Source organism: Chinchilla lanigera, unplaced genomic scaffold, assembly GCF_000276665.1.
Source record: "Chinchilla lanigera isolate Chin_1 unplaced genomic scaffold, ChiLan1.0 scaffold00004, whole genome shotgun sequence".
NCBI classification, from domain to species: domain Eukaryota; kingdom Metazoa; phylum Chordata; class Mammalia; order Rodentia; family Chinchillidae; genus Chinchilla; species Chinchilla lanigera.
Genome location: NW_004955405.1, coordinates 36,856,739 through 36,869,938, shown reverse-complemented (window position 1 = coordinate 36,869,938; position 13,200 = coordinate 36,856,739). Strand labels below are relative to the sequence as shown.

Genomic DNA, 13,200 nt, shown 5'->3' with positions numbered 1-13,200 from the left:
AACAGTGCTGCATTAAAAGCAAAAAAGGATTACTCAGGAAAGCCAGCGTTCAGAGCTCTACTAGACCCATACACGTCAAGGGCTCACAGGGAAAAGTCAGCATGGCCAATTCATTCACGCTCAATACGCTTCATTCTCATTACTGCACAGGCTGTTTTAATTCACATTCCATTCCTGGTAAAATCTGGAATAACCTAACAATAGCAAGTTACTTCCTTAACATCAAAGTGCTGACTGAACATTCAAAATCTAAAGACAGTGGTTTTCAAACTTTTTGATCTGCAGGACCCCTTTACATTATTAGTGAGGCTGCCAAAGAACTTTTATATATGTGAGCTTTACCTATTGATAGCGTATTAGAAATTAAAACAACAGTGTGTGGTGGTGCACACCTGTAATCCCACCACTCTGGAAGGCTGAGGCAGGAGGCTCACTAGTTCAAGCCCAGGCCAGGCAACTTAGCTAGACCCTCTCTCAAAACATTGGGAGGACTACGAATGAAGCCCCATACAAAGACCCTGGGCAGGGAGTCCCCATCCTGGCCCTGTGTCCGCAGCCTTGCTCCGAGGTGCAGCTCTGACGGTGTGCTCCTCGGCGGGTCTGAGGTTAGAGCGATTTTAACCCCAACGATGTGTCAGTGAAGGGAGGCCACGGCGCCCGGTGCCACCGTTCCGAGGCACGCAGCGTACCCACCCCTGCTTCTGCCTGGCCAGAAGAAACGCCACAGAGCAGAGAAGACGCCTCAGGGGCCTCAGAAACCTGCCCACCAAGGAACACGTGTGAGAGCTGCGCCTCGGGGCGGGTCTGCGGAGCCAGGCCGGGACAGGGACTCGCCGCGCCAGTCACCTTGGAGGCTGCGCGGCAGCGGGGAGGTCAGTAAGCAGCACGAGTGGTTTCACAGCGTGAGAGAACCAGAACTGCACCGACCAGTGCGTATCAAGGGCCACCGTTCACGGCCGGCGGAGCAAAGGAGAGACGGGAAAAGACTGCCTTGGACGATAATCACTGTAAGGAAAACTGAGTGGGAAAGGCCCAGCAAGTGGATAGGCAAGACACGCTTTTTATACAAAGAGGTAGAAGGCCCCTCTGATGACGCAGCCACCTAAAACATGTAAGGCTACGCAGCGCGCACCACTCTTCACCACCACACTAGGAAGCACTCCGCAGCGGCGACAGACAAGACCCCAGCACCCGCAGGACAGGGAAGCGGGCAGAGGAGGCTCGGCTTCCTCTCATCCGTGGGTGGCTGGCAGCAGAGGCTGCAAAACACCTATTTCTCCCTCCTAGGTATCTATTTTAAAGACATCATCACCAGTCAGGTCAAACAAGGAAACATTTAGAATAAAAAACCTAGTTTTGGATGGTAATTATATACCAAAAACTTAAAGCAGTGAACTTTCCCATTAAGAATTATGACTTTATGTATCAATTCTTTTTTTTTTTTTTTCTGGTACCAGGAATCGAACTCGCAACCTCATGCTTGCCAGGCAGGTGCTGTGCCGCTGAGCTAAATCCCCAGCCCCTTTATGTATCAATTCTAAGCTTTACTTATTTATTTTTTTTGTGGTACTGGGGATGGAACCTAGGGCCTCCCATGTTCTAGCAAGTGCTCTACCACTCAGTCACATCCTGAGCCCTTTTTAATTTTTTTGAGACAGGTTCACATTAAACTGCCTAGATTGAGCTAGAACTTATAGTCCTCCTGACTTAGCCTCCAAAATAGCTGGGACTGTAAACTTGTGCCACTATGCCTGGATAAATTTAATTTTGGCGGGGGGCTTCTCACTATGTAGTCCAGGCTGGCCTTGAATTGGCTATATAACCTAGGCTGGCCTCAAAGTGGCAGTAATCCTCCTGCTTCGGCCTCCAGAGTGCTGGGATTACAGGCATGCCACCATGCTTACTTAAATTTAACTTTTTTGTACCAGGAATTGAACTCAGGGCCTTGTGCTTGCCAGGCAGGCACTGTGCTGTTGAGCTACATCCCTGGCTAACTTTTAAAAAATAACTTATTTTTAGTAAGTCATGAAGAAAAATGAAGAACCAATAATAATAAACATATACCTACAAATTAAAAAAAGCTATTCTAATAAATTGATCAAAGATTCACAGTAATCAATGTAACATCTATTTTGCAAACAACAAAATTAGCAGAAACGAGAGACAAGCAAAATGCTCAGCAGAGGGGACTTGGTGAAGTGAATTATTGTGTGCCTACATAAGGAATGATCAGATTTTGAAACACTTCATGATCTAAAAATTCTTGCAATATATGAGGTATGGTCAAAAAATACAGAGAATGTGTGAAAGACACGTTGCCAGTGATCCTCTCAGTGTGAGCACGCTGGGCCTACTGCTCTTGCCACCTTTTCTGGAAGCGTGTCTCCAGCTGCGCTGCCACGGCGCCCTCGACGTCCTGATGCAATTCAAATGACTCCCAAAGTCGCTTCGACTTGAAGGAAGAGCTGGAAGTTGCACAGTGCCAGACCCGGATAAGAAGCGAGGAAGCACACACGCTGCTTTTCCAAAGCCTTTCTGCTCAATGGCACATGGCAGTGGCATTCACCGTATTTTTGATCACATCTTGTAAAGACCCTTATGATGGAGAACTTTCAGAATTGCTTCGGAAAGTGGCAAGGACAATGGGATAAGTCTGTTCAAAGCAGCGGGGAGTTTTTAAGGGAGGATTAATGGCAACGTATCTTTTTACTTAGATATGTACTACATTGTGTTTTTTGACCAGTCCTTGTATTTTGGTGAAAAATGTTATAAAATATTTTACGCACTATGATTGCGGTTATCTTTCCGATAGTCAAGTGGTTTTTGGTAGCTGGTGTTTACTCTGGGCTTCATGCAACCACTTGAGGTCTACTTTTAGGGAGTTAAAATATATTGGTATCACGAACGTTTACATTTTAAAATTGCCTGACAGATTAACAAGTCAACAGCGGTTGCTTTTCAGGGTTTGGATAAACTAATTTCTGTATTCCATTTCTACGGTTTCATGCTCACCAATAGTAGTAATTTATATATCACTCATGTATTTATTCAAATATTTTTATGTCCATTATAGCAAACATCTTTATGCTGGCTAAAAATGGGATAAAAAGGAGCCCCGGATCAGAGCCACGTACACTGCACAACATACCCGATCCAGCTCCCTGCCGTTAATGGGACACGTAGCCCGATGCCCTACAAGACTTGTCCCCAAAACAGAACTACACGTTGCTAGGCTGGCTGACAAGCAGGGGCTCTTTATCTTTCCAACTCCCATCATTCCAGAGCTAGTGAGCAGAAAAAGTCATGATTCATTTTTCTGCTCAGCATTTATGATCTTTGCATTATTTATAGATCATCTTTGTGTTCCACCATTCATAATTTACCAAGTAGTACAACTGCCAAATATCACATGATATCTTGACATTGGAGGGAATTATTTTCACTATAGCTAACCCGAAAAAGGTTGTAACATTATACTTACAACTGTGTTTGTAACTTTCTTAAAAAAACAGTTACTGAACAGTAAAAATACCTCATCAGAATAGGAAACAGTTCTGCTCGGTGGGCGGTTTTCACGACAGCATTTTCTTCTGAAATGCTGAAATGCACTATCTCTTCCTTAAAGGTTTTGTCATCAAGCAACCTCTGTAGGTTTTCCCTTGAAAAGCAAAATACAGCACAAATCACTAATCAACACTTCCAGTTTTCAAATATTGCACTGAAATACCATTATGATCAACACAGGGAAATTTCTCAGCCCTTTATGAAATTATTTTAAAAGGGGTTACTATGTAAAAAGATGAAAATTATCCAAAGAAATAACAGTTCTTTAGCTCCACGTAACTCACCTATAAGGAAGGATATGGGGATGTCTGTACGTCATTATGCAATCCAAGGTTACTTTCTGCACTGTTTGATCCTGGTGCAGCAACAGCTAGGAAGGGTGTTTGACAGAATAAATTAATGAAGTGACATATACAATAGGATAGAAATTTACATGTTAATTTCCTGAATTAGACTTCCTAAAATCTAAATATTAAGACCAGGTAGAGCTGAATCCTGACAAACAGCCTTACAGGTCCCCGGAGTCAAAGGAGGATGAACAGAATATGTGCAAAGAAAAAACTGGAAGTCAAATTTGGATGTAGTTTTCTCTGTGACTCTGCATGTAAACCAAAGGGGCCAGTCATGCACTGCGGAAACCTCTGCACTGAAAACGTGACAGCACTGGCAAAATGCCAAAGGAAACTGGGCTCTGATGCTTCTCACGAGCGAGTCTGAACACTGTGGGGCAAGATGGATGTTAATTAAGGCTCTGGCTTTACAACATGGTCTCTCTGAATTACAGGCAGGACAAAGATGGTTCTGCACAAACGATCATTCATTCTAAAAAGCTTTTAATGAAAGTAGAAAACTTCGTTTCCCCTGGTACGATATTCCATACTTATTCTGCTTCTGACATTTATATTTTTCCGGGAACCTTCTCTGGACTCAGGGACATTTACCGTAGTTGTGACAGACAACTGTCCAACCACGGGATGAGTTTCTGTGTGTGTCACAGATACTGAAAGCCAAGTCCTCCACTAAGGTTGAAGTAACTAAACAAGAAAAGCAGCCAATTGCCTCTGTTGTAACTTCCGCGCTCTTCTGAACACTAATCCCTACAACATAACTCACTCTTTACTCTTTCACTTTAAATACAATGTTGGTCAACGTGTAATCACACAATATGCTTTTAAAATCAAATAAACTATGCTGCCTAATTATTTCTCAAGATAATGAAAAGTATGTCCACTGACTTAAATGCTAGCTTAAAATGTAGACATGGCCCTCCTCATCAAACACTGAAAACCTATGTTACTTTGACAAAGAAAATGATAGCAAAAATTTCAGAATTGTAGTGCCAAGAATTTCTTTCACTTACCTGAAGATACAACTCATATAATTTGGACTCCAGATATAAAGCCCGTGGATTTGAAAATTTAGAGAAAACTTGCAGATGAGCAATTAACTGCCTAAACAAAAACAAAATAGAGTATTACGGAATTAAAGAGTATCACCTGCAATTTTATTCGCCTGATGAGTATTCCAAACAGCTGGCCTAAGTTTCACTGTTAATTCCACAAACTACTTTTAATTATTTACATTTAGGAAATTATTCTCCAGAAATTCCCAATCTTAGGCAGGTCTCTCCCTGAAATCTTGGCTCCCCACCTCAGAAAATCCTTCAGGATGTGCTCCAAATAGTTCAAAGCAAAATTAGAAAGAAATCAATTAAAACTACATTCCAAATTTGAGCACACAGGACTCTGGCAATCATCTCTTGTCTAATTATTTCTGTCCAGCAGACAGGGAAGTGGCAGGCAGATTCTCCCCCACCTGCGTATAACACAAACACCCACGTCAGACAACCACAGTCCAATGCTAGATCACAAGGCTCCTTGACCTTGAAGGAGGGAGAGCAGCGTTCTGTGGTTCAAGCTACCAGGAAGATGGGGATGTCCACAGCAAAAGACACCACCCACTGCAACGGTCCTCGGAGAAAGCCAAATCCATTTCCTCTCCGACTTCCTATCCAGACTCTCTCTAGGACTCTAAAATACTTCACAACACTCTTTTCTCTCTACACATAATCTGTGAGATGTATGTACCAGGACCCGGAGGGGGCTCTGAATGAATACATCTAAGATTCAAGAGCTTTTATTTGCCTGTTTCAGGTCAGGAGGGAGAAGCGGAGAGTGGAAGAAGCCAAGCTGTGCCTGCGCCTTTGGGGGAAACCACGGCCCTGACAAGCAGGAAACGCCTGGGGCTTTGTGTGGGGCTTAAAGGGAAGTTGCGATGTCCTGCAGACACGACAGTGAGTGAGAAACGTGTGCACGCTGCGGCGGCTCTGCTCCCGAGCATGCCGAACAACGTGCTTCTCCGCTTCGGCGTGCAAGAAAGCAAAAACCTCGACGCCCTGTGGTTAACACAGAGAGATGAGCTGGTGGCCCTGGCCTCATCAGACAGGAGGGAGAGAAACAGCCTACAGATTTACGAATGAACTTTCACGTTTTCTACCGAAGACACCGTTGCTTGCTCTAACGTCTATTAATACTTGTCACGTGGCCTCAAAGAGCCGGAGAATAGGAGCTAATTCACATGTTCTCTGCAAAACTTGCCAAGCGGGCTGTTTCCCGAGAGATCACAAACCTGGGCTATGCACACAGCACACTGAGACAGCACGGACAGTGTGACTGCGCACGCACCCACACTTTCCGTAACAGCGTCTGGTTGCCATTCTCTACGTGTGGGTATGGAGGGCAGGCAGACAGGTTAATTAACACACATGCCTAAATCTCTATCTTTTTTGTGGTGTGAGGGACCAAAGCCAGGGTCTCACGCATGACAGCAAGCGCTCACCACTGAGCTACAACCCTGGCCCATCGCTGACGGAATTCGGAGGTAGTGTCTGACTTTGTGGGAGAGTGCTGAGGGTTAGGTCCAAGGCAAGGCGTGGTCACAGCAGAGGTGGTGTGCGTGGCAGCCCCGCCGTGCCCTTTCCTGGCTGTGTTTTCACACCATTTCCGCCTCCTGGCAAACCCTTTCTGTCAGGGCAACTCCCGTCTTGCATTAAAGCTGTACAAAGTCTTCCCTGGGTCTTTGTGGTAAAAGCAAGTGATTCTTCACTGTGCTCCTGAACTCTTTTAAAAAACATGTCTTCTACAAAGTCACCTCAGCAGGCCTTTGCTGGACTGCGACCCTGACCTTGCAGAGGCTGTGCACAATTCATGCTCGAAGCTGGGCATTTAGCAAAACACGCTGGATGCTGCCGCCGCCGGGGTGAATCAGTAAGTGGTTCACGGTGAAGTACTCAACAAAGCAGAGCCAGTTTTAAGGAACACGAGCACTCACCCAGTGGGTTTTAGGCACCTCAAAATTCAGACACCCTTCAGAGAACCTGAAGTGACTTCTGAAGGCAAGATCACTTGTTTTTTAGGGTTGAAACTACTGAGGTAAATTAATAGCCCGAAAAATAAGAGTATATAACAGCATCAGAAAAAAGTAGGAAAATAAGTCAAAAGGCAGAATAAAAGTGCGGACACGCATCATTTCCAAGGAAAAGATGCTCCGTTGTGTGGCCCTCAGCACACAGCACAGCGCCCGTGGCTGAGGAAGTGAGCCGGTGTCACAGCATTCAACACCCTCTAGGCCCCAAAGCGCTCGTCTCTCAAAAAAGCTGCATTAAAGGGAGCTCCTGCAGCGAGACCAGGTGTCCAGGAAGCCGCGAGAGTGTGGGCCTAGAGCTTCGGCCTCTCCCCCTTCTCACAGCTCCTGGTGTTGGCTCCCACGCCAAGGTCATTCAAGAAGAGCAAACCTGACAGTCTGTTTGGGCTGTAAAGGAAAACCCAGGAGCACGCAGCCCTCACGCAAGAACCCGTCAGCGCAGTTCATCCTGTACCAGGCCAGAGGAGACGGCCCTCTGCCCCTCCTGCAACCGAAGATTGTGATCATCTGGGAGTGACGCACTCACTTCGCAGCTGCTCTCCGTGTCTTTTTCTTCTGGGGGGGCTCCTCCGGGGGCTCCGCCTCTTCCTCCAAGTCCTCCTCATCTCCGGCAGCAGTCTCTTCCTCTCTCTCCTCTGCTACCACCCCACTGCCCTTCTTCCGAAGGTCCTGGGTTGGAGCCACTTGCAGATCCGCTGGGTAATACTCGTTGCTGCAGGGGAGAGAGACACAGGTGAGGCGTGCTCATCGCGGAGGTCCTCACCGCGTCTATGAGGGGTTCTGCGACACAGAGCGCCCTCCGCAACCACACGAGCAAGCTTCACCTATATTACTCTTCTTCACGGGAGCCCTCGCTGACAAGTCAACCCCTAGCTGCGAAAGAGCCCATTCCAGCGGTACACTGCTGAGAAGATTTAAGATGTCTATTTCAGTTCAAACTGAAATTTGCCTGTATCTGGAACGAGAACGGGTCAGGATGGATTACAGTGAGAGATTAGAGTACTAGGACCACGACCTCACTTACCCAGACACACTCTACTTTGCAACCGCCTTTGCACAACACCGTCACAGCCCCAATACCCACAGTGATCTGGACCAAAAGAGCGAAGCCAAAGGCGTCGTCCTGTCTTTGAAATCTACGTGACGCACCGTGTTGGTATCGAAGGAGACGCAGACGACAGAGCAGCAGAGGCCCTGGAGGAAAGCCCGTCCCTCTGCGACTAACACTGCTTTCCAGCAAACGTGCTAAGGACACGCACTGGAGACAGGAGAGTGCTGTCAGTAAACAGTGCTGAGGAAACTGGCCACCCACGTGCGGAGGAATGAACCCCGACACGTCTCCGACCAGTCACAAAGATCAAGTCAAATGGACTAAAGCCTTAGAAGCTATAAAACCAGAAGAAAGGGAAATGCTGAGGACAATGGAACAGGCAAGGATTTTTTTTTTCAGAAGACCCCAAAAGCATAGCAAGCAAAAGCAAAGACAGAGAGGACTGTGTCAAACTAAAAAGCTTCTGAACAGAAAATCAGCCCAGGGAAGAGACACTGTACAGACTGGGAGAGAAAGTTTCCAAGTCATGCATCTGACAAAGGGTTCGTACCCAAATATATGAGGAATTAAAAACTCAACAGCGAGAGAACCTACAAATCATTGTTTAAAAAATAGGCAACAGACATTTCTCTAAACAGACATTTCGCGAAAGATGACACACAGACGGCCAACAAGTCTGTAAGAAACTCTCGGGGAAAGGTCAGTCAAAACCAGGAGGTCACTCAGCCCAGCGAGCGTGAGCATTATCCGAAAGACAGAATGTAACCCGCACTGGCCAGGCGGTGGAGCAGAGAGAACCCTGGCACCTGGTGGACTGGGAATGTATCGGCACAGCCATGTGGATGTTCCTAAAGAAGCTAAGAGCAGAACTAGTGCCACACGACCCGGTGACCCCACTGCTGGGCACACAGCAAAGGAAGGGAAGGCAGCACTGAAGGGACCTGAGTCCAGCATAATCCACAGCAGCGGGCACAAAAGCAAGAGCAAAGGGGAAGTAAAAAGGATGAAGATAAGGTGTGCACGTGCCAGTTCCCAACGATGAGCATACTCGTTATGTACTGCAAACTGAATTATGCGCTGAAAACAAAGGGACACGGACAACAGCCCAGAAGCAGAAGCAACCTAACTGCTCACCAACTGAAGAACGGATAGAGAGACTCTGGTTTCTTCCACACACGAGCACCACTCAGCCAGGAAGCAATGAAACCCTGGGATTTGTAACGGCACAGATGGAGCTGGAGGTCATTATGTTAGGTGTGATTAAACGAGACACAGAAAGACCCGAACCCCAAGCTCTTTTGCACGTCCAACCTAGAACAGGTGACCTCAGGGCAGTCAGAAATAGAGTGCATACGAGAAGTTAGGAGCGGGTACAGGAAGGGCTGAGCAGGGCGCCAGGCTCCGGTTAGACAAAGCAAGAACTTCCGTGTGCCCCGCACAAGAAGTAGTAGCAAGGATCAACACACGGGATCATATCCAATTAAAAAGCTTCTGCACAGCACAGGAAGCAATCAAAAGAGTAAAGAGACAATCTATAGAATGGGAGAAAATTGTGCCAGCCATTCTTTGCACACAAGACTAATACTAGGATATATAAAGAACTCAAAATATTAGCCTCCCCCAGATAAAAGACACAATAAAAAATGGGTAAGTGAAATGAACAGACAGTTCTCAGAACTGCAAAAGGCCCATAAACATATCAAGGTTCAACATTTCTGGCCATTAGAAAAATGCAAATTTTACAGCACTAAGATTTTATCTTATACTGTTCTCATTCTATAAATAAATTTCTGGCAAAGAATGATGTGAAAAGGAGAAGATCATACTGCATCACCGTGCTCTCCTCGGGCCTGCTGCATCCAGGCCTTTGCCCCTGCACGCCCGGGGCCCATCTCCTCTGAGCTACTCAGACACAGCTCGAGCAGCGCTGTCCCCTCTGCGTGACAATTTCCCGCCCTCCCTGCTCACTGGCAGGCACGCTGCAATCATCACGCTGTTTAAATCCTGAACAGCTCCACAGCCCCACGGCTCCCTGCACCTGCTGCACTATGTTTCCTGTCTACTGCAAGAACATACCGGCTCCTCTTCCGCTCCCACCTTCCCAAGGGTTCATTTCACCAGGCTTCCACCGCACCAGCTGGGCTGAAACAACTCTCTTAAGGTCGCCTCCAGGGGGGTTCTCTGGCTAAGGTCACCCAAAGCCAATAGCCAATGCCAGCTCATCTGACGACTGGATTCATGGATCGCGTCTGCTTCTAACAGGCTTTTCCTGCATCCGGGATACCAGCTGGTCCCGGTGCTCCTTCTGCGGCACTTCTGTGACCTTCTCCACTGATGTCTCATCTCCCAACCCTAAATACTTGTGTCCACCCTCGTAGCCTTTTCACTCTGCATTCACACCCAAGTGACTTCACTCTGATGCCTTTAAACACCACCCACAAACGGATTCCAAGTGTACTACCTGCAGATCGAACCTTCCCCTTGACCTTCAAATTTTAAATTCTGTGCTTAGTGACATCTCTCCTCGGGTATCAGGCATTCCAAATGTAACTCATCTACAAAGGTACTCTTAATTCCCCCAACGAACGGACAACTCCCGCGTTCCTCCTCATCTCAGGAAACGCTAACTCTCTTGAGTTGCTCAGTACAAAACCCTGAGACATACTCAACTCCTACGCTCATTCATGTTCTCTGTACTCATGTTCATGTACGCATAACATATACGACCTGTTCCTTCCAGCTCGTTCAGCTGGAAGCCTTCAAAGCTATCAGGCCGAGGCGGGAAGATGGCAAATTGGAGCCCAGCCTGGGCAACATGTGACTTAGTGAGACCCTGTCTCAAAATTAAAAAATATTTAAGACCGGGGAGGTAGCTCAGCACAAAGACTCTGTGTTTAGTTCCTAGTCTCTCTCTCTCTCTCTCTCTCACACACACACACACACCCCAGTATCGTTTCATATTGAAATCCTGCAAAAACACTCCTCGTAGATTTACTGCTACAACTTTTGTCAAGTCACCAGCCACCCTCGCAGTCCCCTCCGGACGGGTCTCCCTCCTGAGCACGGCCACGACGTAGCCTGTTCACAACACAGCAGCCAGAAACCCGAGAACTTAGGTCACATCGTCCCGCTCAAGCTTCCACCGCTCCACCTTGCTAACCAGGGGCCAACGTCCTTAACTGTCACTCAGAGGCCACGATGTGGTCTGCTTTATTTCCAGCCTCTCTCTCCCCGACCTCCAAGCTCTCTGGACCACCTTGTTCCCTAACAGGCCAGGCATGCTGTGGCTTAGGAGCTACTTACACCAACCCTGCAGCGTTTCCCCATGTGATGAAATATTTGGAAAAAACACATTGATGGGTGGTTCTGCTGTGCACATCCCAGCCCCGTCGTGAGAGTTTAAAAGAGCAGATGGGCTCTCACCGACACAGCGCTTCCACCCCAACCGCGCTCCCGAGACTCGTGCTCCCTCAGAGTACACACATCCTTGGCACTGTGGGAAATAACAAGGGACTACAGGAGCAGCTGGGTTGGGCCACTGGGACGCATCTCCCAGTCCCAGGCCGGCAACGAGACAATGAACAGAAGAGTAGGAAATAACAAGGCCTTTGTACAGTGAGCAAACTCAATGTGGTCTTGATTCTTTGGTAACCTGGAACGTTTTTCTTAGTGTTTTTATTAGTATCATAGGTAATGTAAAATTAGGGGGTAAGCAAAACTATGTGTTATCTGATAGTGCTGAAGCCTTACAGAAACCCTAACGGATGCATAAAGAACTCAGCCAAATTGGGGAAGTTCATACTTCTCACCTCCTCTTCCTCACACCCTACCAGGACCATACTTCTGGGAGAAGATACTTACCTGATAAATCTCAGGAAGAGCGGGGAAAGCTCCCTGGACCGGGGCTCTACTCTCTCTGGGAATTTCGCCAGAGCCCGCCAGAGCAAAAACCGGAAGTTGGTATGGTCTAGTCTTTCCCGACAGTCAGTCTTCAACGCTAACTGCTCCTGATAAAGAGCGCCCACGTCTCCTTCCTGGGCCTGCTCCCAACTCGCATCTCCCACAGGTTCCTCCTCATCTGTGTCCCTCTGCAGTTCTTTTTCTGCAAGAGAAGAAGTCATGACAGCACTTGAGAATGCTAACACTGCGTTACATGTTTTTTCCTCAAGATAGAGGACATTTTCACTAGCAATTTAAGGAAAATAGCTAACCACACCAAAAGTTATCAAAGATAACATACTTCCCACTGCTTCCCATTTCATGCATAATTACAGTAACAGGGAAGAGTTAAACAGCCACGTACTCCCAGCCTCGCTTACCCCCTTACCTACCAGCACGGGTAGCTGCTTTCTCTAGATGTTCATAGTAGACTTTCCAAAATTGCTTATTTTCCATTTCATGAGCATGAGAACTATAAGGAACGATCACAAAATAGGAGGCACAATGTAGTCTTTGTGATAGCTCACAGGAAGAAGAAAACAAGTGAAAGGGCATAAAGAAAATGTTAGAGAATCTTTGACATGGGGCTGGAAAACAACTTCTGCTCTTTCCTGTATTTCTGAGAACGCCTGCAATGCACAAATTATCACAAGAGACTAAAGAGTATTTTAAACAATGTAAATAGATTCCTACAAGACTACTTTCAAAGGTTCAACAACAGGAATGAGATGTAGCATACAAACTACAGCCCATTAAGGGAAGGAGACCTCATTTTGGAGAGAAAAATCAATGTGCTCAAAGCTAACTTAAAAATGTTGGGTTTCCTCCAGCAAATTCAGGTATACCTATTAACACATAGGCAAACAAACATTCAGTATTTGCAAAATATATTCAGATTTTTTTTTTTTTTGGATATGAGGAAATCGAATTCAGGACCTCACGCTTGCTAGGCAGGCGCTGCACCATTGAGCTAAATCCCTGGCCCCTCTGTTCAGATTTTAATTAGAGACATGAAACGAATCACGTATTCTCTCCTTTTACATATTCCTTGCCATTCATTTTCTAAAAACATATACAAACTTTATACAAGACGCGAACTACGTATGTCACGTACTGTACACAGAGAACACACACTTTCCATGGAAGGTACCCAGCAGGAGCACAGCTTGGGCCGTGGAGACCACTGAGGGCACCCAGCCCGTGCAGAACCGTCATTTTTGAGT

General features: G+C 46.6%; 1 protein-coding gene across 1 annotated transcript in view; it reads right to left on the bottom strand.

Annotated features, from left to right (window-relative positions):
- Positions 1-13,200, bottom strand: part of Utp20 (UTP20, small subunit (SSU) processome component, homolog (yeast)) — an 80,166-nt gene that overhangs the window by 40,211 nt on the left and 26,755 nt on the right. The window contains exons 20-25 of the mRNA XM_005374546.2: positions 12,370-12,449; positions 11,900-12,140; positions 7,514-7,699; positions 4,925-5,015; positions 3,849-3,934; positions 3,533-3,658 (exon numbers count right to left, since the gene is read on the bottom strand). Coding sequence (XP_005374603.1) covers positions 3,533-3,658; positions 3,849-3,934; positions 4,925-5,015; positions 7,514-7,699; positions 11,900-12,140; positions 12,370-12,449 — 810 coding nt within the window. The remainder of the gene's footprint in view (positions 1-3,532; positions 3,659-3,848; positions 3,935-4,924; positions 5,016-7,513; positions 7,700-11,899; positions 12,141-12,369; positions 12,450-13,200) is intronic.